We start from the raw sequence: 24326 nt of genomic DNA on the forward strand, positions 1-24326 counted from the left end.
GTAATTACCAACAAAAAGCTGCTGGTACTCCCCGAAGGATAATTAATCAATATTTTTGTACTCAGAATTCAGCCATAAAAAAAATTTTCTCTTCTTCCAATGTCACATACTGGCAATGCAAAAAGATATTTGCCTTATTAATAACACAGAGACAACATTTCGAAGTTGGAAGTAGTTTTTAAAGTCTTGAAGTTTTAAACCAAACCCTTCAGGTAGATTTTTTTTTTTTAAAGGAATACTTCAATAGACAAATGCTATTTGTCAAAAGACAATAGCAAGGAAAAATAAGACTGTAGCAGTACTTCTAGCTTCTGCAAACAATGGGTAAGAAGAAATGAATTTCTAATTGCTACATGAAAAAACATACCACATTGGTGTAATTTGACTTGGTTTAACTCAGGCCTCAAGTAACTAAAACATGAAATTTCAAATTAGTGAATTAAAATAAAACCTAAAAAGTAGGTAATTCCCTGCAATCAAACTAGGAGCTCTTCTCAACTATACCAAGCAATGAACTCAATTAAAATAAGTAGTTGCATTTGATTCCACAACAGAAAGATGAAATTACATCACTGCTAGCAACAGCAACCGAACAGCAGACAGTAATCATGACACGAACTTTACAGGACATTGCAAGATCAACAAGTAACCCATAACTAGATTAATTTCAATAATTTATTGAGCAACTTGGAAGCTAGTCTTTTTTTTTTTTTCCATCTACATTTACAAGGAGGATGTTTATACAGGAATGTTTAACAGTGTCTACAAGTACCAAGTGTTTAAATATCTAAAGTACTAATGAATACTCGAGCCATATGGTCAGCCCAGAATGCACACACAAAGTATACCTATAATAATTATCTAAAAATGAATACATTGCTGTTAGACTGATTCTTATTAACTCTTTTGCTTAAGTGGAGAATTCTTTTATCTGCATATTAGACGTACAGTAAATTAAACCTAGATTAAGTCAAAAACATACAAATGTACAAATATAACCTATTTGTAAGTCTCCAAACTTTATATGCTATATTTCAGCAATTTCACTGAAATGTATTTCTCTTTACCAAGTATTTATGTGAAGAATATACTAGATATCGACTACAAGGATGATCGAAAAATAAGACCAAAGACAGTATTGATCCTGGGACATGCAAATGAAGAATAAAAAAGTAAGTACACATTGTACCTATTTTTTGGTGGGTTTTATGAATATAGTTATGATGGTGAATGTTTTAAATGTTATGCTCTGCTATCTGTCTAGGATTAGGCAGAAACACAAGTCAATCCTGCCTAGTTACACGAAGAGTGATAGCACTTAGGTTTTCTGACCACTCCTTCATCTCACAGAAAAACACAACCAGCAGCCTCTTCTGAGTTACAATATAAATTTCTCACAGCAGTAACTAGAAAGTTAGTTGTGTTCTATAATCTCAGGATTTCAGGAGAATTAAAATACCTCTCACATTTCTTAGATGTCCAAACAAATCCCCTGAATTATGCAAGGTACCCATTGAGTTGGGTTCTTCCAAAGCACATGGGGTTTGATGAGAAGTAAATCTTCTTGCAGTTCTGCCACATCCATTTCCCTCCTACTCATGAGACAGCCTTATCCTCTGTGCACCCACCTTTTTCACTCCTGAGCTTTCTTACTTTAATTTCCTTTCTTTCTTCATTACCCTCAATTCTCCTGGGTTTCATGTTATGATCTAGGTGTAATGTGTCAGGATTCAAGATGCTACTGAATTAAAAAGGGATATACAGTCACTTCTGTTTTTCATTGCAAACAGTGGTAGCTACCAGATGGGATGAACTAAACTCTTGTTGGTCAAGAATATCTAAATAATAATAATAATTAATTGCCTTCAAGCACATCACAACAAAAAAGAAAACAAACTCTTAAAAATAATGTAAGAGATCTTTGGATGACTAGGCCTAATGTAATTGCTGGCTTTTCAGGTGGAGAAAAAAATAAAGAGACAGAAACAGAGACAAATTTCTCAGCTTAAAATAAAATCCAAAACCCCAAACAAACAAACAAACAACAACAACAAAAAAAGAACTCCATATTTACAACTTTGTGCATCAACTTCCAGTGTTTCTGAAATACTAAAACAAAGGCTCTCTTTGCCTATAAAAGACAGAGACAACTCACTGAGAATATATAACTTCAAGAAACTCCTTTTCTAATCTCAGGTTTCTGACAACGCAGGGACAATTTCTGTAATGCAGGACAGCATTATTACTTAAAATATCTATGACAGTCTGAAATCTAGATATGCAAGGCTTAGATACACCACTTTGAGAGGGTTATTAAGGTGCAGCATCTGCAGAAGTTTATAAAAATAAGTATTTTCAGCCTAAGTCAAATTATAGTTCTGCAATTTTTCTATTAAATGAAATTTCAGGTTGAGTAGATTGCCAAATTAATCTACTAACATTCAATTCCAGTGTCTAAACCAAACTTGTCTCAAGATATGGTTGGCCAGGCTCACTCCCTGCTACACTTCGGAGTATTTTCACAAAAGCACGGTTACTAGTGGAGGTTAAATTGAGCTTGAACGCCCCAGAAGTTTGTTTGGCATCACTGTAACGTCTTCCCTATTGTGCTCTGGGCCCTATCTCCCATGAGAAAATGTACAAGTTCTCTTCTTTATCTTCTCCCTCTTTGGGCTGCATTTCGTAATTGCTAACGCAGCACTGAAGCATCACAGCCTGCCTCGAGTAGAATTCTCAATACAAAGGTGCAGGGATACACAGCTACTTAAAGACCCTCTGATGCCACAAGAAAACAGCATATTTGCTTGAGGGAGGGGAGGAACATAAATAGATTGTATTTATATACACAGCTTGGATTGATAAATATGCATTTTTTTTTTAGTATTTCTATCTCTGAACTGTCTTGTTTTTAAACACTTCCCTCTATGCTACAAAGCTCCACAAAGACCTTGGGCTCACCATATGGCATTTGCACCCCTCTGATAGTATCAAGGTGAAAATGCATCTTTTTAAGTAGCTTTAGCTACTAAAAAATACAAAAAAGTAATTGCATTACTTTTTTGCAATCCAGAGAATTCAAAAAATTGATGAGGTTTATGTGGAAATTTATCAACAGATTATCTGTTTCTTCTCTTTGATCATCAGCTGCTACTAATATTGTCATGTGAAATCAGAGCACTCTTCCTCCAAAAAAAAAAAAAAAGGAATCATAAAAAACATTAATTACATCAAGTGAAGAAATTACAATAAGCTTGACCAGAGGCAGACAGAAAGTAATTAGAAGTGTTATTTCCAGCATTAAAAAATAAGAGTGAGGAATCATGAGAAAGGACAAAGCATGCACTTTGTTTTCTTTCGACAGGATCAATACAGTATAAGGAAAGAAGAGGTATTTTCACACCCCTAAGAAGTCCTACTCCTTTCCCCCTTAAAAAATATTCAGTCCTAACAAAATTTGAGTCTTCTGACTTCGCACAACTCCTACCCCACGAATTTCTGTTGAATAACCACTGAAATGGCTGTTTCATATATGCATCTATGTTCTCCAAAGCAAGGAAAGCGTTCTTCACTGCTGCTTAGCATCACACATTGCCAATGGTGTCAGTGCCACTAAACACTAAGATAGAAGCAGGAGAAAATCACTCAGACATCTATAACCAGCACCCTTTCACTCCATTCCTACCCACGGTAGAGAAAAAACATACTGTATCGCATATGCCCGACCTCCACCTTGAATTATTTAAATCACTGTGGTGAAAAACAAATGTGAGCACATCAACGAAAATCCAGTTCACATATAATTGAGCCTAGAAAGCCTAAATGACAGGAAGGTCATCACCCATTGCTCTGGTGTAAGTTTTGCTGTGTTATGAGCACAACCCTAAGCGTCTCCCAGGACCCAGCACCGGCTGCTAGTGGGGTCATTTCGCTGCCCACTGCTCTGTCACCACAACAGCTACACTCCCCAGCACCAGCAAAACCGACAAACAGTAAAAAGCACTGAAATGAAGACTTTCGCATAACTTTGACAGAAGACAGCAGCGATCACTCCTGGAAGAACAATGGATCTTAACCACATTCAGAACAGGAGCCTCAACCCTTCAATTTAGCTTTTCCCTCAAGTGTCTCACACTTTAAACTATGAACTAATCAAGCTAAAAAGGCAGAGGGAGAGAGATTGTCATTTCTATTTTTAAATACAAAGGAGACAGTCAGGTACTATCAAGATGAAGGCTAGCAAGATTGACACAGGTAGGATTTATGTCTAACAATCATGTTGGTTAAGGAAGGCACACACCACTACAGACCTTTTTCAGCAGATTTGCAGAGTATGTTTCTGTGCAAGAAAAACAGGCTTGAATATTATATTTCATTAAGAGGTTCTGTAATCCCATTGTTGGCCTGTTAAAGGAATATCACTGGAATTTTTTGTAACTGACATTCTTTTTCATCACAAAAAGGAAAACTTAGTAACTCACAAAAACTTTTATAAAATCCTCTGCCTTTCTCACAGCATGCAGCAAGCATCAAGCAGAACTCAATGTAGTTCTGAGTCCATACATTAATTTTTATAATCCAAGGATGAAGTATCACCAGGGTTCCCAATTACTTGCCTAATATATTTTTGAAAATTAGCCCTAGACAGTCTTATAAATAAAAGACTTATAAAAAGGCCTAGACAAGCTTATAAAAAGCGTATTTTACGTTCAGAAAAGTTCCTAAGAAATTCAGAGAGACTGTTCTTTTGACACTGAAGAACCTCATTTTGTCCATTTGGCATGTTCATCAAGTCATGTAGTGTTTTAACAGACAGATTCTCACCCAAACGAAAAAGGCTGGATTTAGATATGGTCACATCCAGAAGCAGATAGTCCAGGTTAGCCTCCTGTTGTGGAGGTAACTAAAATTTTAGATCACTGAAATGAATGTCTTAAAAATAGGTAATATTTTTATTAATATTGAAGTAATAACTTCAATAAGTCCTGCAATACCAAACTGCGTGGACAGTTGTAATTAAGACAGAAAGAGACAAATTAAATGCAAAACAGCAAGTGCTTTACTAAGAAAAAGTGATGCTACAATGTGGAAGGAAACTATTGGACCAGAATAAGATTAAGAGGGGAGCTCCTTACAAACCATTCTGAGAACTGACCTATGGCAAAAAACGGAACAAAAAAATTGAGTCACAATAATGACACTTGATGCCGGGAAAAAAAAAATAAATTGGAACTACTATCAATACAGAGGAAGATCAGAACATCATATTGCAAGAATAGCCTTTGAGGACCAAAGTGATAGTAATGACAAACTGCAATAGCACAAAGTCAAGGTCAAGCACCCTGGGAACAGGAAGAATTTCTACTGTAAGCTAGAGGATCATCAGCTGGAAATAACAGAGGAGGAGAATGACTTGGATGTATTAATCAATCAGAATGAATACAAACTGTCAGAGAGATACAGCTGCAAAAAAAGCAACTGCAATCTAGCTGTATCAAGGGAGGAATTTTCAGTAGAGATAGGGATGTATTAAAGCCATTTTATAAGGAACTGGTAAGATCTCAACTGGAACTCTCAGAACATTTCTGGTCACCTGTCATAAAAAAACCCACGGTTTTACTTGAAATATGTGCATAGAAAAGCTATGAGAATAACTTGGGAAGCAAGGAAAGGATAGTACAAAGAGCACACTAACAGAGCCTGGTTTAATTAGCCCACTAAAATGAAGGCTGAGAGGCAACGAGAGTGCTCTTTATAAACGAATCACGGAGGTAAGAAAAGGGAAGGAGAACAACTCTAAAGCTAGAGACAGCACTGGCACACAAGAAGTGGATATTAACAAGCAGAGCTGGGAACTGGAAGTTCTTGTCATCAGGTGAACAATATTCTGAACAGTTTTTACCAGCAGAAATCGGGGCAAGAAACTTCACAGGAGCAAAAGGCATTTTTGTATGGTTATACACAAAACTACTGCTGTTGAAGGCCAGAAGATCCCGGCAGTCCTCTTTTCCACAGGCCTGTGCCTTACCCATACTCCAAGCTCAGGTGCCACTTTTTTGACTGTTGTTCCTTCCACATTTTCTCTTTTCCTACATATATTGCAGAAGCACGAGCCTATTTGCATGCAATTCCCCATAAAACCTCCTCACTCTGAGGTATTCCTCAGCTCAGGGACTCTAGCCCCAAGGCTAAAACACTCACCTTTCTGACATAACCACTAGTGTACCTAAAGGTGTAGAAGCAGTTGTGTCAGGCTGTCCCTTAAACAAAACCCCTGAGTACTTTTAACGTCTGCAATACATGCCAATACAGCAGCACCAGAGAGCAACTTTACAGTTCATGCTGTTCTGCATAATTAATCGGTCTGCCAATTCTAGCTTTTTCTTCCTATCCTTATATTGTAAACCCAGAGAAAGCTGGTAATAAACATCTGCTGCATGTAGAACAAACTAAATCAACTAGTCAACAACTATAACCATACTATTTAATATAAGAAGCTCCCAGCATCCTGGGCAATTTATATGAATTTTTCAATCTTTAAAGAAACATTGTCATGTAACGTGTCATTAAAAACAAACACGGTATCATACAAATAATAAATTTTAGTATTTAAATGCTAAAAAGCTAATGCTTTTTAAAAATAAGTTTCTAATTTCAAGATAAATCAATAAATAGAGGTGCTTAAAAGTAGTTACACTTGAATAGAGTTCTCTTCAATCTGCTTAGTAACTTTTCACCACTAATTAGAACCAGCTAAGATCACGCACCTGAACAATTAGAGACCAGACAATAGCTTGATACACACTGTTGCAATCCATCTCAAAGCTAAATCTTTCCAGTCTAGTCTATATACTACACGTGTAATACTTAAATAAACCTACAGTATTAGCAGCCCCGCAGGGCAACTATTATTTTCAAACATGGAGGTAGTGGACTGTCATAACACTGCTTGTTCTACCCAAAAGTTGCACATTATCCTAAGGAAGGGCACTATGCTATAAAAAGCCATATGTTACGAAAGTTCCACAGCCAGAAATCCAGAGCAGACTAGCAATGGCTTTCCTCAGCAATGACCCCAAGTTATCTAGCACACTAGTTATTTACATAAATCTGGCTAGATTATGAATGTGCATCCAGCAAAGCAGACGTGTAGGCACATCCCAAATCCCTGGTGGTCAGATCTGTCACGATTCTTACACGGTCAGCAGCAAGAAAACACACACATATCCTAAAACTGCAGAGACACTGGTGGAAGACTACAGTACTTAAACCTGGCTGGAGATTCAGATGTCAAGATTGCATGCATTTTTGTATTTTAAAAGTGGATGGTAACAGAATTTGGGCATATCTAAACACCGAAGTGTATGCTTAGTTAAAAATGTGAATTACATGGACCACTGATTCAACTACAAGCCTCCTCTTTAGGTACAGTCGATGGCAGGAAAGGTGATGAGCTCTTTACCTAGGGACGGGGAGGTATTTTCATTCGGTATGAAACCGGATATATATATTTAATGTCTAATCCTGTATTAAACTTCACTTAAATTGCTTGATTTTTTTCCCCAATTTCAGCCACTGTTGTATTGATCATATGAACAGTTAGGAAGTATTTTTCCTTCCAGTTTGCTAGAGCTTTCACTTGCAGATACTGTGCTAACACACTGATCCTAATTACTGCTGTTATTGAGAACTCAGTGCCAGTTTTCAAAGGCACTTGAAGCCAAATTTGGCTTGGGCAATTATGTTATTCCCTTGCTAGCTAGGTTTACTCCCTTTCAGCTAAATTCAATCTCTACATCACCATACTCTTATGTCTAATGAAAAGACCCTAAGCAGGTCATATGTCATTCATTTTTAATAAAATGTAACTGTCTCCATCTAATATGTGGTCCAGCCTGATGCACGCATACAGTAAAAAAAAAGAAAAACATATTAAGGAGGGTAGCACAGTGATCAGGGAGAGAAAATCAACTGTAAATACTAAGCTGGTATGAGAAAAGGTAACTTGGAAAGGAAAGTGCACCCTGCTGCTTCAAGAGCTACATTCCTGGAGAGAAACAGCAAGCTGCTGCTCTTTCAGGATCAGGTATACTTAGAAGTCTCTCTGCATGGACGATATTGATTCAGAGGCTTTCCTTATGTAATGGCCATCTGTAACGTTATAATTAGACTGAGCAGCATACGTGCTGGATTCCTTTTCAACTCTGCGGGCATGCAGCCCTTTACCTGTAACTGGCATATTACGTGTCTTTGGCAATGACCTTTCACTGTGGGATTCGTCCTTGCAGGCTAAATAGCATTCTCTGCTTAAATATATTTAGTCTTCTAATCTGGAAACATTCAAGGTCACGTTGGACAAGGGTCTGAGCAACCTGATCTAGTTGAAGATGCCCCTGCTTATTGCAGGGGAAGTTGGACTAGATGGCCTTTAAAGGTCCCTTCCAACCCAAACCCTATGATTCTTTGGAAATATACAGTAATGTCAGTAGGCACCAATATTTTCAGTGTTTCTCTAAAAATCACTCATTTAACAAGAATTATATGATTGCTGAATTTATTTGACTCAGTAATTAACATTATGAAGGATTCCATGACAACAAATTAAAAAGATATAATAATTTATATGAATATGTTTTTTCTAAAAATCACTACAGTAGCACCACTGATATTCTGTTTCACTGTAATTTTTCCTCCTACTGCTGACCCAGGGAAGAGTTTCTTATTGGTGTACGAGTCCCAAAAAGACAGTATGTTATTTTCCCAATGTAGGGTTTGCTCATTAGTTTTGAAACAGATAAAAGAGTTTTTATTTTAATGGCACATTCTTTGAAAAAAGAAGATGATTGAGGAAAATGGGTAAAATAATATAGCAGACTTCTAAATCAAATGTGACATTGAAAATCTAATAATTTCTTGTGTAGGTCTTTCCTTAAATTCCAAGAAAATGTCAGGCATTTGCAGACAGAAAATGCAAAGACACTAATACAAGAAAATACATTTTAAAAAAATTAGCATTTACACAAGAAGAATCACAAGGTTAAAAACACAGGCTATCTATCTGGGTGCTTTGCCCTGTGGAAATCCAACTAGGCTTTTACGATGATTTAAATCACAGTATGGATCTGCAGGATCAGGAATGAGGTCCACCCTCTGACGGTTTCTTCCATGTGCCTTAATTTCTCAGCGATGTGAGAACTGTGCAACACAACCGCAGGACAGCTTTATCTGATCACAGTATCTGTTGACAATGTCGAAGTTGTTAATATCCACCAACTACTGGTGGCTATGTAAAGCACAATCTGAGACTAGTTCCCTAAAAATAAGTATCTGCATCCCAGAATGACAGCCTTCCAACAGATTGCCTTTTCTGCTCTCTTTTCTAGATGTAATTTGTTCTGTTCAAAACCCAGATTTGAAGCATGTCAGCAAGAAGTTGTGAGAAACTGACTACAGTAATTTTCAAGTCTCCATGCCTTCCTGTAGGTCCCTGATCATACACCATGTTATGTATACCACTCCACAGTCAGATTAAGTAAAACATATTACATACTTTCAGATGAAGCTATGGCACAGATAAAATTATAGTCTGTTAGAAGCAGTAGAATTGCACAGCAAAGTGCATTCTTTCAATAACTTCAGCACACCACATGACCGGAAAAAACTCATAACATCCTTTTTCTGCAAGATCAACATGACTACCTGTGGTAACGCTCAAGTCTCAATTACTATGAAGATCACAGTTCAATATTTAGCCTGAAGTAAAACATACGTTAATGCTGTTCTTCCTTTGTAGTACTCCACCTTCCCAAGATGGAATATAAGAGGAAGAAAACTCATCCCAGAAGCAGGAAAGCTGCTGCAAACAGCACTGGCTCAAAGAGCAGAAAACAACCAGCCAGAAGAAGCCCCCATGGCATCGCCTGAACCGCAGGAAGCACCAGTAAAGCAGCCTCACTGGGATGAAGCTGCTGACTGGACAGCATGACACATCCTACAACGTCAGACTACGGCTGACTACTACGACTACCCCTCTGATGAAAAGACTTGTGGGACACTTTGGAGAGAGCAGAGAATGGAGATCAACAGCATATTGCAAAGAGCATCCAGACCAGTAATCCTAAGCCATAGCTCTTGATGGAGATGACAACTGTTTGGTAACAAACACCTCAGCTCGAAGGTGTATTGCACGATACAAACAACAATACAAACCAAATACATTTAATATCGCCTGCTTTCTGGATGCTATTAAGAAAGGCTTCCCTCATAAAATTATTTGTTTAGAAAACATAAACACCATAATGACCTTTCCTTCCCACATTTAATAGGAAATTTAACTTGGAAGTCAAGAAATTTGACTAGGAGCAACAAGGAGTTCCTTAGATGAAAAAAAATAACACCCAAATACCAAAAAAACCTCCCCAAAACAAACAAAAATCCTAAACTTAAAAGTATGTTAAAGCTGCTAGTGAATTTCCTACCAAAAATATGCTATGGAATTAAATTCCAACAAACACATCATTAATAGGAAGCTGAGCTAGAGTAAGATGCACAATAAGAACAGTATAAAACTAAAATTAAAATCAGTGTTGTATTGAACACTGGATGTTCTTGCTGTATTTGAGAAAAATATTTCATTATTCACTGTTAATAAGAGTATTGTGGAAGTCAAAGGTATAATCCTAAAAATCACACATGAAACTGAAACAACCAGCAAAAACACCCTTTCTCTGTCATTATTAAGCTTATAAAATATTTTTAGTATTTTATTTTTGTTGCAAAACTTCATGAAGCACTTCCTTTCCCACCCTTTAGATACTGTGAAAACTTCAAAGCAATGTAAAAGCTTCAATGGACATGAAATATAGATGTGTTCTTTTAAACAGGGTTCTGAAACTAATTAAGTTGAAATACTGTAGAAGATGCTACAACAGGAAAAAGCTGATGAACCTATAACTGCATTTCAGCTGGGTGCACTGTGGGAGAATAATTTTTTTTCATATAGCAGCCAATGCTTACGGGCATTTAGAAAATTGTTAAAGTAATTGGAAGAAGTAAAGTAGGCCACAACTGTACACATTTGTGAAAGGCGGACACCGAGATAAGAAGCTTAGGTATGTTGATAAACCTGCCTGGAAGTAGCTTTGCTTCATGTATTGCCTTTTTTCTGGGGACAGTTTTTCTGTGCACTGAAGGCTTATACTTTGATTAGAAACCAACTTTTAATTTTGCTGAACATATTTTAAACAGGAGCATTTCAAATGCACCATTCTCTCCTTCCTATATTTAGTGGCTCTAGATGATAAAGTTCATTTTCTACTGCTTTACCACCTGTAGGGTAGTGACAGTAATGGCTCAAACAAGGAGAAAAAATGCCTGGCTGAAACAGGCATTAATGAAACAGAAGACACTTCTGCACAAAGGTGCAAGTGAGAATACAAGTTCTCCAGACTAAAACTGCCCCCTGTATCTGCAAATAATTAGCTGCACTGAGGTGAGCGGGTTGTACATGTAGTTTTCTCTATGTATTGTTCAGTTTTCCCCATGAGTGGTTCAAACTCACAGTATCTAAGAAGTCCCTTAGAGCTAAAACACAGTTTTACACTTCACAGGATCAAACCTAATTAAACACAAAATACAAGAAAGCAGAAGAAACTAATACATAGAAGAAACCAGAGCATAGATGCTCGTTGGATTACAAAGGCTATATCCTTTCTTTGACACAAACATTTGCATTTTTTTAGCTTTTGTTTGGTTTCATTTTTAAAAAAAATGCTAAAGCTGAGTGATTTTTTAATTTCTTTTGCAATGAAAGGGGTGGGGGCCTATTTTTTCAAAACTGTCTTGACAGACTGCAAGAAATGTATTTCTTTTAAAAAGACTACATTAACCCAGTCATTTTTCAGATTTTCATGAGTAGATTATTTGCACTGTAAAATATGATCACTTCAAAATGTAAATAAAAATAAAATAGTTATAGCAACCTGTGGTGCACTCGCACAAAATAATATTTGAGTAGCTGTGCAGCTATGTTTCAGTAAGTATTTTATCCAACTTCCAGACATCGCACAATGCTCAAATCATCAAACATTTTTTAACATACTTTATAGTCACATTCTAATAATCTCTTTCTTTCTTGAAGCAAATCAGAGATAACACGCAAACAGAATCTCTGATCTGAAAGCTTCAATTTTTTAAAAGCTGGAATAAATCCTGACCTGAATTTTATCATTTTTTTTACCCACCATTCTCTTCATACAAGAGATTCAGTATTTTCCAACAAATAATTGCTCCTTATGAGTAATCCAGTAACAGCAATGTGGATGTCGGCATTCAAAAGAAATGCTGCAAACAGGTATACAAGTTCTCATATTTCTATCTGGTAACCATGGTGAAGGCTGTCCTTTTGGACAACAAGGAGAGGCACTTGGGTCTCAGTTCAGAAAGAGCTCGCTTCTCTTTAGAAGAAATAAAACCTACAATACTCATATGAAACCTGGGAGAAAAAGACAAATTGAAAAATTCATGTTAAAAATACTGCAGCCTGCAGCACTACGAGCACCTAATACAAGTGCTTGCACTGGTCTCTGGAAGCACGTCCACTCACATGGAGTTGAATGTTGCAAGCATGGCAAAGTAAACTTGCTCCAAACACATATCTCAAATTAGGGCAAAATGTTCCAGGGTTCTCTGACGTGGTGACATTTTTTGGAAATGTCTCCAAACCCAAATGGAAATAAAAGGCCATAGATGCAAATGGTACCTTAGTCCTCACTGTTCAACTATTCTTCAGGTTTTTGTTGGGGTTTTTTTGGTTTGTTTTTGTTTTTTTTTAAGAAAAAGTACTTCCATGCTCCAATATTCCAGCAAATTGTGAAAGAAAACTTATTTATATCTTCTACAAGCATGAAGCACATCAAGCTCAGCATAACAAATTCCTAAGAGAGACTAAGTCGATCACAGCTGAATATAAAGACAAACATTTTGCCTTCATTTTTAAGCTTTTCTTCATGATTATTTTATTCTGAAAGTTTACATGAAAGTAAGTTTTAGTACTCACAGTAAAATTTGGCAATCATGAGGAACCATTTTTATACTTGTTCCTCTTACCTTACAATTCTTTCCTCCTACAGGCTGAGCTAATTAAAGCCAAGACACTTCTAAAACATGCACAATGGATACATTTGAAGTTCACAATGAGAGAAAGTGGTGTTTATAATGTCTTATGACCTAAAAAGTTGGTGTTCAATAATGAATGGTGTTCTACAACTTGGCCTTGGTGCTACCAGATCTGTGGACTACCACTGCAATATTAGGAAGGTATCAGCTTATGCCTTTTTTTTTTTTTTTAAACCTCCAGTGGTAATTAAAACAACCCCTGATTTAGAGTTTAATTAAGAAACAAAATAATGGGATAATAAAAGTCCTATTTAAAAAGCTTAACATTTTCAATCTGATATCTCAAGTCAATTAGCAGACTGTACTGCGTGTCTTTTAAAGGAGCACTGCCAATCCTTATTATTGGCTCCCCACATACTTGTTTAAATAAGTTCCTTTCCTGGTGCAAAAGTGGGAGTAACTGGTTTTGTGTTTTTTTTTTTTTAACCTCCTGAAGCAAGGAAATAAAAATAGTCCAGAAGATTGGTGGTGGGTTTGGTTCTGGTTTGTTTTTTTTTAAATTTTCTTAAGAACATCACAATACTTGGCAGCTCAAAAAAACTACGGTATTGGACTAAGTCACATGGTATGCAAATGTCATCCAGTATTTTAACATGAGGACCCTCACGGGTCATCTTCTATTAAAAAAGTCTTGCTCCCTTTTGCTCTGCACTGTCATTGTCGCAACACTGGGGTGCTGGATGACTACTCCAAATTATCGCTGGGTCAGTCAGCACAAACGGTATAGACATGGCTATATGCTTTGTGGAATTTGCCCCAAACAAGGAGTCAGTCAATCAGTAAGGTAAAACTAATGATTTTTTGCACCTACTCAATATTTTCTTCAAAATCACAACAAAAATTTCCTGCTTTTTCTTGTTGCAGGAGCAGAATACAAACAGCCTCTCTGGGGTTTCATTAGTGCTAATGCAGAAGATGAATTTATATCTACTTAACTGATTACATTAACCAATTGCTCACTGAAGTGATCTCCGTGGATCCTGACAGGAAATCGCACAGAGAGAATCCAAAAATATAGCATAGGGGAAGTCGCAGTGGTTTCCTCTTAGATTAATTCAATGTAGAACTGGGGAAACAGATTACTTATCGAATCGTGGCTCAGCTTACTACACAAAGACCAACTTCAGCATTTTCAATTCAAATATTTCAGTATTTTCAATTTAGCATTTTCAGTATTTCAGATCTGAATTGGAAAAGTAAGTTGAAATGGCCAGACATTCAGGGCAAGACTTATGAAGCCAGAACAAGGGAGGAAATTTCAGACAAGAAAATGACAAATTTTCAAAGTTAACATTACTTTACAAAACAGTAATAATAACTGGACCTGACAACCTAGACACAACTTCAGAAATTATCACTGAAATTTAAACTGATAAGCAGGTTAAAATAACAAAAACACAAATAAAAGAATAGTGAAAATCCAGGACTAATTCACAATTACTTTTCTGTAAGTGTCAGATCTCCTTTGTTGCCTTTGTCCTGCTTTGCCTGACTGACGGAAACAATCAGAATTGTAGAGCTCTAATTTTCAAGTGCATTCTGGAGTATTTTCCGGCAATATTACAGATAATGTGTATCACAGAATCTTCTTGGTTGGAAGGGACCTTTGAGATCATCGAGTCCAGCGAGTATGCTCCTCATTTTACAATTAAGGCAGCTGGCTGGAGGCTCTATCAATACGTAAACTAAAGAAGAAACACAGGTCTTTTTTTGTTTGCAATAAGGGAAAGACCAATGAAGAAGTATAAGCACAAGGCTCCAGAACTTATTCTCCTTACAGGACAAGACAAAAAAAATGTCATTACATATTTATCCTCTGCTTTTACAAACTATCTATCCTCAATGCAATGCAAAAATAGTATAAACAATAGCTGGTTGTCTCCCCACCACCACTACCCCAAGTGTTGTCCACAGTTTGTGAGGTCACATTATACGCCTATTGAAGGGGCAGTTTTTTTCTGCAAACACATCAACTCAACGATTACTGAATTTCCAGTGAAATCTGAACTCACAAGCAAAACAGTAAGTTCTCAGTAAGACACAAGCTCAGTTACCACCACCACCACCACAGTCTCTAGCCATAAACTGTGGTCTACACCCACTCACAACAGAAAAAACACACTTTTCAAACCCATATATGTACTAAAGACTCGCAACCATGCACTGTGGAGATCAAGTTTTTTTCTTACTGACTTGTAGGCTTCTTCCAAGGCCACAGAAGTGTTTTCCATGGATACAATGTTTTGCACACAGAGCACATTTTCTCTTTCCCTATCCACCCTTCACCTCCTTTTCTTGAAATTTTGTCTGATCTGCTGCTTGCAGAAAAAAACCCTGAACTAGGGTAATACAAACAGTGATTCTATTTGCATTTTAACTAAAAAGCTACCATGTGCCCAACTACTATTATAGATTAATAGGGGCGGGAGTCAATTTATTTATTTTTTTGTTGTTGCAGAGAAGGCAGGGAGAATGGAGGAAATGCGTTTGCTTTTTTGTATTTACAACTCTTGAAAACCAGAAAACACAGGGGAAATCACATACTCCATAACCACAAGAAAACAATTTATATTGCAAGTCATTTTAGTATGTGAGGAGGAATATCAGACCACTGCTCCCTTACCCTTAAAGCATCAAAGATGCAGGTCAGTCAGCCAGTTATTAAAGGACTTTTGAGGCAGTAATGTTCTCTGCAAAATAGCACACAGATTCTTTAAATGTCACTACAGTTTTAACTGTTGCCACTAGAAAAAGCAGAACCACTTCATTCCAGTTTGTTCCACCTGCGTGGTTTTGCTGAAAAATCCACCTAAACTTTATTTCTAATATAACCTACAGTAATAAACATAGCTTAACCTTTTTTCCCCCTCTCCAATTCATGCTTCACCCATTTGAAAAAGCTCAATTTTCTTGACTTGGGTCTTTCTACAGTTTTTCCTCTCTTTAGACCCATTTGGAGCTGTGAAGACGTCCCTTCCTCCATTTAAGCATTTTATTTTATGGTACTTATCTATTTTTAGCCTCAAATGTTTCAGTCAACATGAGGCATTAGGATAGAAAATAATTGTTGTGACCTGTTCCTCTGTGTTGCTTAATGAAGTAAAAAGGAAAGTTGTGTAGCAGTTTGGCAGTCTTACTGGCTGTGAAGTGTCATTAAGCAAGAGATGGCAAGTTTTATCACGCACCTCTGACTACTAAATTCACAAAACAAACAGAAGGTTTGCCATGGGAGGTAGAGAGAGATCAGGCAATATCCTCAAGTCACTCTTCCAGTAAAACAGCGTGTGGTTACTAAAATTGCTATGGGAACATGGGAGTTCGTCAGAAACATACAGTTCTAGGTGAAAATGTTCCTTAACCTTTTACACTACCACTACTACAAAAAAAAAAAAAACCCCAAACAAAAAAAACCCAAACAACAAAAAACAAGGTGTAGAAAGTCTGGTGCCTGTATGCCAGGAACAACTAAAACACTAAATTTGAAACAGTGTCATGCTAAAATCTTTTATGCAGTCTTTGTTGTTAAGCTGTAGTATTTGACTAAGGAAAGAAAGTCTCCGCATGTGTCCTCCAGTAATGCACACCACTTGATTTTAACACATTCTTTAATTGCAGCTGAAAATCTGAAGCCACAGTGAAGGGGTAACCAAGAGACAACTGTTTTCTTTTGAGCCAGTGCTGTATGCAATTATTGTGCTCAACAGACTCCTCATCTGATTTTGGAGTGAAGTAAAATTATATTTGGGTATCTCCATTGTGCACGCAAATTCTGCTCTGACTTCCCTCTATGTTTTATGGTTCCTTGATAATGAAAGTGTATTAAAAATAAAATAAAATCTTTCAGCCAAAAGAACTGCTAAATTCACCAGAATTTAACTAACTGTCTCCACATTATTCATCGCTCCTCTTTACCACCTATCCTGTTCCCAGGCATTCACAGTTCATGAAACAAGGGCTTACTCCCTCTAAACACCAATTTAAAAGTATCTTTCAGGACAAAGTAAAACAGTATTGCTCAACAGATAGCTATTACAACACCTCCATAAATGTACTGGGACTCTCTATCTTGCTCATTATAATTGTCACCCCGAGGAAGCGTTATTTCTTCAATTTCTGCAAAATGGCCAAAATATGGTCTAGAAATTAACATAAATGTCAATTATTAAAACCAATGTTCCAAACGGAGAATTCAGGTTACGCACATTGAGTCACAAAACCTGGCTTCTCAAAATACAAATGAAGTTTTCTAAACTAAATATAATGCCAAGAAGAAAAAAAAAAACTTATTCATGTAGCATATTTCTCTCTGCTTCCTGTCATTTACACCATCAGGACAGTGACACGGGAGAACGGCAGACGGCATTTGAAATTCTTCTGACTTTTCCAAGGTCATGGGTATTACGGACCCATGATTTAATAAACCAGACCAGCTGGGTTGATGAAGCACAAGGAATGAATTAGCTCATAAAAAAAATTAATCAAGAAAAAATAAATAACATACACAGGCTTTTTGCTTTCTACAAGTAAGCTATCTATCAGACAATGAGATTGAAAAAATTACTAGCAGAAATAACAGAAAACTGATCACACTGGTATCTGAACATATCGGGAATATGGTAACTATCAAATCTGGCCACAGGGACTTGGCAAACATAAAAATGACCAAACCAAGAACGTAAGACTAACAGTAATGCAAAAAGATTCCTATTACATAGTGAATCTTTCTCCATAAGAAACATTTTCTATAGCCTTGATAACCTGAGGAGTGTATACAAGTTATTCAAATAATAACGAATATGTTTGGGATCCAAAGACCTGAAAGACAGGATTATGTATTCAGTTAAATATACTCTAAAAATTATGCCCAGTTGCTCATTTCCGTCAGAAGGCACCAGAACTCCTACGCCACAAGAAGCTCTAAAACATCTCCTGCATGACTGCCACACTGATGTAGGCACAAATGGCTAGTGCGAAAGCAGCTTCTAGAGAAAGCAACACACTGCAGTGATTTTAGAACTAGCCCAGCTCCATCCTCTATCTACCTCTTCCCTCACTTCTCCAGATTCTCTACTTCTATAAAACCTTATTTTACAAAATACAGTCATACTAAGATGCAAATCTGAAGATTCACTTACACTGTTTTTAGCTATGCCATAAAAAACATAATTGTCAAAACCCACTCATCCACTCACCCACCACTCCGCTATGTGTGCCAAATTTGTATTGCCAAAAGTAAAACATAAAGGAGCTAACAGCAATAATAAACTCTAGACCCGCACAATGGTTGCAGCATAAAATTAAAGACAATAAAAGAATGTGTGGATTTCTCACTTTGAGGTATTGGCTGTGTCTCAGGCCTACTTATTTATTACTTCAGAGTATCTGACAGCACAAGAATAGTTCAGATTGCGTCAACTGTTACAACACACAATATGAATATTCGCATTCCCCTCTATTCACAAAAAACAGAGTTAAGACATCCTGCTTCCCGGTAAGCACTCCTTCTTGCGTTCTATTCCTGAATTTACCATCAATGTGTGGCATCACATTTTGCTAATATTTTACCTCCACATGCATTAGTCTGTCTCAGATTAAAGAATTCAAATATTTCTCTTCTGTTATAAAACTTTTAGCAATCTACAAATAGAAATCATCTGAAAAACAGTATGGCAGAATTCCAACAGACTTTATTCAAAAATACTTTTAAAAATGTAATTCCACTCCTAATTCACAATTGCCTGCTACTCTTTAAGTTGTCACACCTAAAAGGTCTGTCTTGTCTTTGATAACACTGATAGAGAAAAAAAATATACCCAGATCCCTACTTCACTGCAAAGACTGTGTTTCATTATGATAAAGAAAGGGTTAATTTTGCATTTCCAAAACTTTTTGGAAGTCTAATTTAAGAATTTAATCAATGAAATAGACAAGACGCCAAGGGGAGGGGGGCAAATATTAGAAGCAAATGGTAGAACGTTTCAGTGCATTATTTTTTTCCTTTGAACAAAGCATAATTTTTACATTAAATAAGTGCGAAAAGCAACTGCATTATTATTCCTGCTATGTTCTGTAATGAGCACAGCGTACTTTTATCACCAGTGAACACTGCAGGTTAGGATGCATTTCATGTGAAATTTGAGCAGTACCTTCCACTGGCAGAATACCACTGTTAAAAAAAAGTGTCATAGCAAAACCCTACTTCCAGGCTTAGCCTGACAATAATTTATGTTATATTCTATAATAAGCTTTCTATAAACTTTTTCGATTTATTTAATATAGCAATATAACATTTTACAACCTTCTTTTTGTTCCTTACACCTTATGAAAGCTAAATGTGAATTCAGTCCAATAATTGGCTTGTAGATTCTGGCTTTACAAACCTCAATCTTCTGATAGGTTTAAAAAATGACCATATGTACACAAGACAGCAACGTCACAGAAGTGCAGCCATCCACCACTCTGCTTTCCCTGGCAAGCTGTCCAGCTTCTCCATCCTCATGCTAGTGTTCGCAGTGGACTTATGCCTGACTCGCTTCTACAGCCATTGTGAACGGACAAGCAGAGTCTCAGGTACCACAGGACGCCACATCTCGAAGTCCCCTTGGTTTGGGGACTGTGCACCTCAATGATGGCTTAGCATACCACCCTGATGCCTGCAGACCTGTTCCCAGAGCAGCATGGAGCCGGCAATGGACACAGGTTTATGGTCATTCCTGTGTCGCTTCATCAACTCAGGCATAGGTGCACCTAGCTACACAGCTTGTCATGCTGAAGGAGAGGCAACGCACCATTTTAGCAGACAATGTATTAAAAATAAAGAATATTGCTGTTTGTTACTTGTGAACAGGAGGAGCAAAGCTGCACAGAATCCAAATCTTCTACAGCGCTTCCACAGCTCTTCCTACAGAGCATTAGCACTGTATTAAATTTACTATCTAAAGAAAGCACTGCAGAATTACGAGACGTATCAGTTAACAGGTTAAAACACTGATATGAGGAACTATGAAAGTGCTAGACTAAAATCAAGAACTGCATTTAGCAATAGTGTGAAGGAACATTTTCCAATTGTGGCAAAAATATGCTATTTTTAAGTACAGCAAAAAGGGATCCTGCTGCAAGGAATTTATAAATGTGTACCTTACTCAGACACAAAGCAACAAGTTAAAAAAAAACACCACTAATTTCAGACCTTCTTAGGGAAATGAAACATGAAGTTATCTACCAAAAAAAAAGTACTTTCTCAACGCAGAACAATTTTAGAAAGAAATCTGCAGCAAGTTAAGGTCAGCATTTAAAATGTTAAAAGCTACTCAGAGGTGCACTAGTAATTAGTTTTAACATATAATCTTCATGTCCCAATCACCAAATCCTACAATATAAAATGTGAAGTCCGATTAGAGATTCACAGAAGAAATAGAAAAAAGTGTCCTTGAAATGCTACTCCGCTTGTTGGCCCTAAAGAGCTAGTACTACTCTTAAAATAAACTAAGTCAATAATCATAAAGAGTGACAAGAGATCAGAATCCAGGTCTCAAATCGTTTGTTTCCTGCACTACAAGTTCTGTCCAGAGTAACTGAAACCACAACTATATGCCCAAATGCTATTTTAAAATTAAATATGGAATACCACAAAATTTACATTCCAGGCACAGAGATACTATTGTCTCTGGTCCTTTATTCTGTGTATTGTTTTTACTTCTTTTCAATGCTTTCATTCTCATCAAATAGCTCCTTATCATGTACTTATCAGTACTACAGTAGTACTGGTTAACTCTTGACAAAGATCCCGAGTCTGCCAGGTTATAAGCAACTCATTGTTTTTCATTATCTAATAGAGACTTGAGTGATTTTAATAAACTATGTTTCACTGAAGAACTCATATGCATTGCCATAGCACTTTTGTACATCTCCCACTAAGTAGCATTTCTAATGAAAATTCACTTGTACAGCTTAACATAAAACCCAGAATGGAAAATGTGACAAACTGACTAGAATTATGCAGTTTTTAAAAAGGGCCAAAACAAATTAGGAACCTTTCACAAAAGCTAAGTACAATTCTGTCTACAAAGGAGACCCTTCGATTTGTGGATTTAATGTCTCTGTTGCTTTCTTCCTCTGAAAGGGTGGTCCCACCTTTGACTCTCTCTGAAACCTAGGTGCTCTTGCTTACTTTTCTTGTTTAAACAAAACAGAGCAAATTAAATAGTAAATTAGTCATTAATTTGTTCAGCTTCTTTTTCAGGACTCTGCAGAAGAGTCTAGTTACATCTTCAAAACTGAAGTCTCTATAACTGCAAAATAATTTAGCTTGAAATAGGCCTTAGGAGGTCATCTGGCCCAACCATCCCCACCCCCTCTGCTTAAGGCAGGGGCAACTCTGAAAGTCCACGCATTTTGTTTTACAGACAATTTTCAACAGAACGCTTTCCCAGAAATGCCCACTTCTGACACCTTACTCGAGGACAGCATTTTCACAACATGAAAATTTAAATTTCTTTTCAACTTTCCAGCTACAGAACCACATAAACTGATCCTTCCAAATTTAATTTAGCCATCTTCAGTGATGTTCTCTATTTTCTCCCCTCCCATTTGAAAGTCTTATTTAAAATACTAATTGAATATACTGAAATCCTTTTGATAATAACCACTATCATCTTAGAGAAGAATCTCCGAGTTTCAGTTGTGGTTGCCTTAATCTCTGTATTCCTTTTATCTTTTCTTCATAACTTTCTCATTTTTTACTTTTTGTATCACTGCACGTTAAAAGCAACATCCTTTATTTCTACGATTTCCTTAGCTAGCTACACATCAATTATTAGTTGAGAAAACAAAGTGGTAGGCTAATGCCTACAGCTCAAAGAGGCTTTTGCTCCTCAGCCATTCATTTCCTGCCTCAGTCAATTCCATACATTCCACATCACTCTTGATCCTTTAACCGAAACTATTTTGGCAATTTTATCTTATCTGTTACTAATGTGCACAATATCTACTCTAAATGTGTTCCATATTGACATTTCCATAATTTCCATTCTTCTCCCCCTCCTATTTTCTCTTTTATAATTCATGTTGATTACAATCAGGTAACTTTCTTATCATTGCTATTTCATACCTGTACCTTTTAGTTACACATACTTTACTTACAAATCAAATTCATTTTATTGTATTCCTTGGCTTATGTTTGGACACAAGAGAAAATTATTTTAAAACAGCTACCATAGCATGAGATAAGCTCACCATCTGTAAAACTTTATATGCAAACTTTATACATAAAGCTCTTTGAAACTGTGAATTGCCTGGAGTAAAAAATGCATTATTTTAAGGTTCAGCATATGAATGACAATACCAATAACAGAAAAAGAATCTAATCAAATAGCACTTCAGACAAACACAATTACAAAAACACCCCAAATGCTTAGCAATTTCCTGCTTTTTAAATTTATAGGAATTCTTGAAATATTTAATTGTCTCTCCATCTCACTGATTTCATTAACAAGAACTGCAAATGCATCAACCTTAATAAATTCCATGCAAGTCATTTCTCTTTCCTACCTCTGAAAACAGTAAGTTTTACGAGGTTACCAAAAATCTTCCTGATCTTTGAATCAGTAGTGATATTAAAGGCATAGAAGAGTCTCACATTTATCTACATCTGTAAAGCAAAAATGGTAGTCCTAAAATGTCTGCTAAAAATCTGGGAGACAACTGCCTTTTTTGGAAAGCATGAGACCAGCAGCCATGAAAAAGAAGTGTAACAGTTAAGAACTAGGCATAGTTTAAAGCTGTATTTTCTTTGCTACATCACACCCTTCCTAATGCTAACAAGTCACAACCACCTGCAAACCAGTCTATTTCCTTCCATGCCAGTCCAGGCCTTTTTTTGTAGGGCCCACTGGAAACTTAAGCACCCATGATTTCTAGAAACCTCCAAGATACTGCTTTTGTTTCATTTCCTAACTCATTTCAGGGATCCATTTTGGAGTGTAGCTTTACAAATATGTTGGCACAACTAAGAGAGTGGTGAACTTCATTCATCAGCCTTTCTTCCATCTACTAGAGAAGAAAACACACACTTGGGGTTTCGATGGATTTAGAGGGAGAATCAATACACTTCTCAATAGCCGGCAGGAAGAAAGGGGTTTGTTTTGTTTCACTTTTATTTCCAAGGCTCATCTCTGCAGTCACAGTTTGTTCTACTGCTTTTTTGTTTGCCTTGAAGGACACTTGACAACTGTTGACATAGATATCTACTCACATGCAAAAAAAAAAAATGCCACTTAAGCAATGTTAAGGTTTAGAGTCTGTACCAGTAACTTCAGGATAAAAACATCTCCAACATTCTAACAAGAACAGCCAAGGAAATTCAATCTCATGCTGTGATGTTCCCCCCAACACCTGTTCCAAAGGCAACCTTGTCCTTCTTGGTTGAGGATTTCCTGCCCCTTTCCAAATTGACTTACAGGCTCTGTGCAGCCCAAACAGACAGGATCACAGAATTGTAAGCAAAACAGATTTTAATTTCACTCGCATCTCTGCAGTCCTTCACTATATATATATTTTTTTTTAAATCCACAAATTTAAATAGGGTTTTGTATTCCAATTGAAAAAACTAATGGAAAAATCCTTTTGCTCACCTGACCCACGTTTCTGCTAGTACGTGAGTGTATTTCATCTAATACTCTCTGAAATTCATTTTTTCCCCATTTTCTGTAGAGCATTCATCTACCTGGGTGAAGATCAGTCACCTTCTGCTACATTATTTTATACGCCACCTTCAGACAGTGGGGAGTACCCAGCTGATTCCCGGTACTGGATTCAGGACCAGAAGGAATCCCAGCCAAGCACTCTGCTTCTCCCAGGGGCATTACTTCAGCGCCTGGACTGAGTGCTCTCCACGGCGCCCAAGAGCATTATCCACTTGGTGTCCAATGGCAGCAAAGCCCGATCTTAAATCAGAATGTTCATGATCAACTGATGTTTAGGCAAAAAAACCCAGGACTTCTACGAGGAACAATCAGCAAAAATAAAATCATAATTTTTACACAGTTTAAGTCAATTAAACTTGAAAGGGATTTTGTGGGACAAAATAAGACACAATTTTCCAGCCCAAAGGCTTTATTCTTGACATATTCTTCTTGACATAAAAGTAAAACACT

The 24326-nt window shown here is 36.9% G+C and overlaps 1 protein-coding gene across 2 annotated transcripts in view; it reads right to left on the bottom strand.

Moving 5' to 3' along the window:
- COMMD10 (COMM domain containing 10) overlaps positions 1–24326 on the bottom strand; it is a 114385-nt gene that overhangs the window by 45644 nt on the left and 44415 nt on the right. Inside the window, exon 6 of one of the 2 annotated variants that reach the window (XM_074166228.1) lies at positions 19675–19690. The exons of the other annotated variant lie outside the window; for it this stretch is intronic. Coding sequence (XP_074022329.1) covers positions 19675–19690 — 16 coding nt within the window. The remainder of the gene's footprint in view (positions 1–19674; positions 19691–24326) is intronic. 2 annotated transcript variants of the gene reach the window in all.

The sequence above is a fragment of the Numenius arquata genome, chromosome Z (genome assembly GCF_964106895.1).
Source record: "Numenius arquata chromosome Z, bNumArq3.hap1.1, whole genome shotgun sequence".
Lineage (NCBI taxonomy): Eukaryota > Metazoa > Chordata > Aves > Charadriiformes > Scolopacidae > Numenius > Numenius arquata.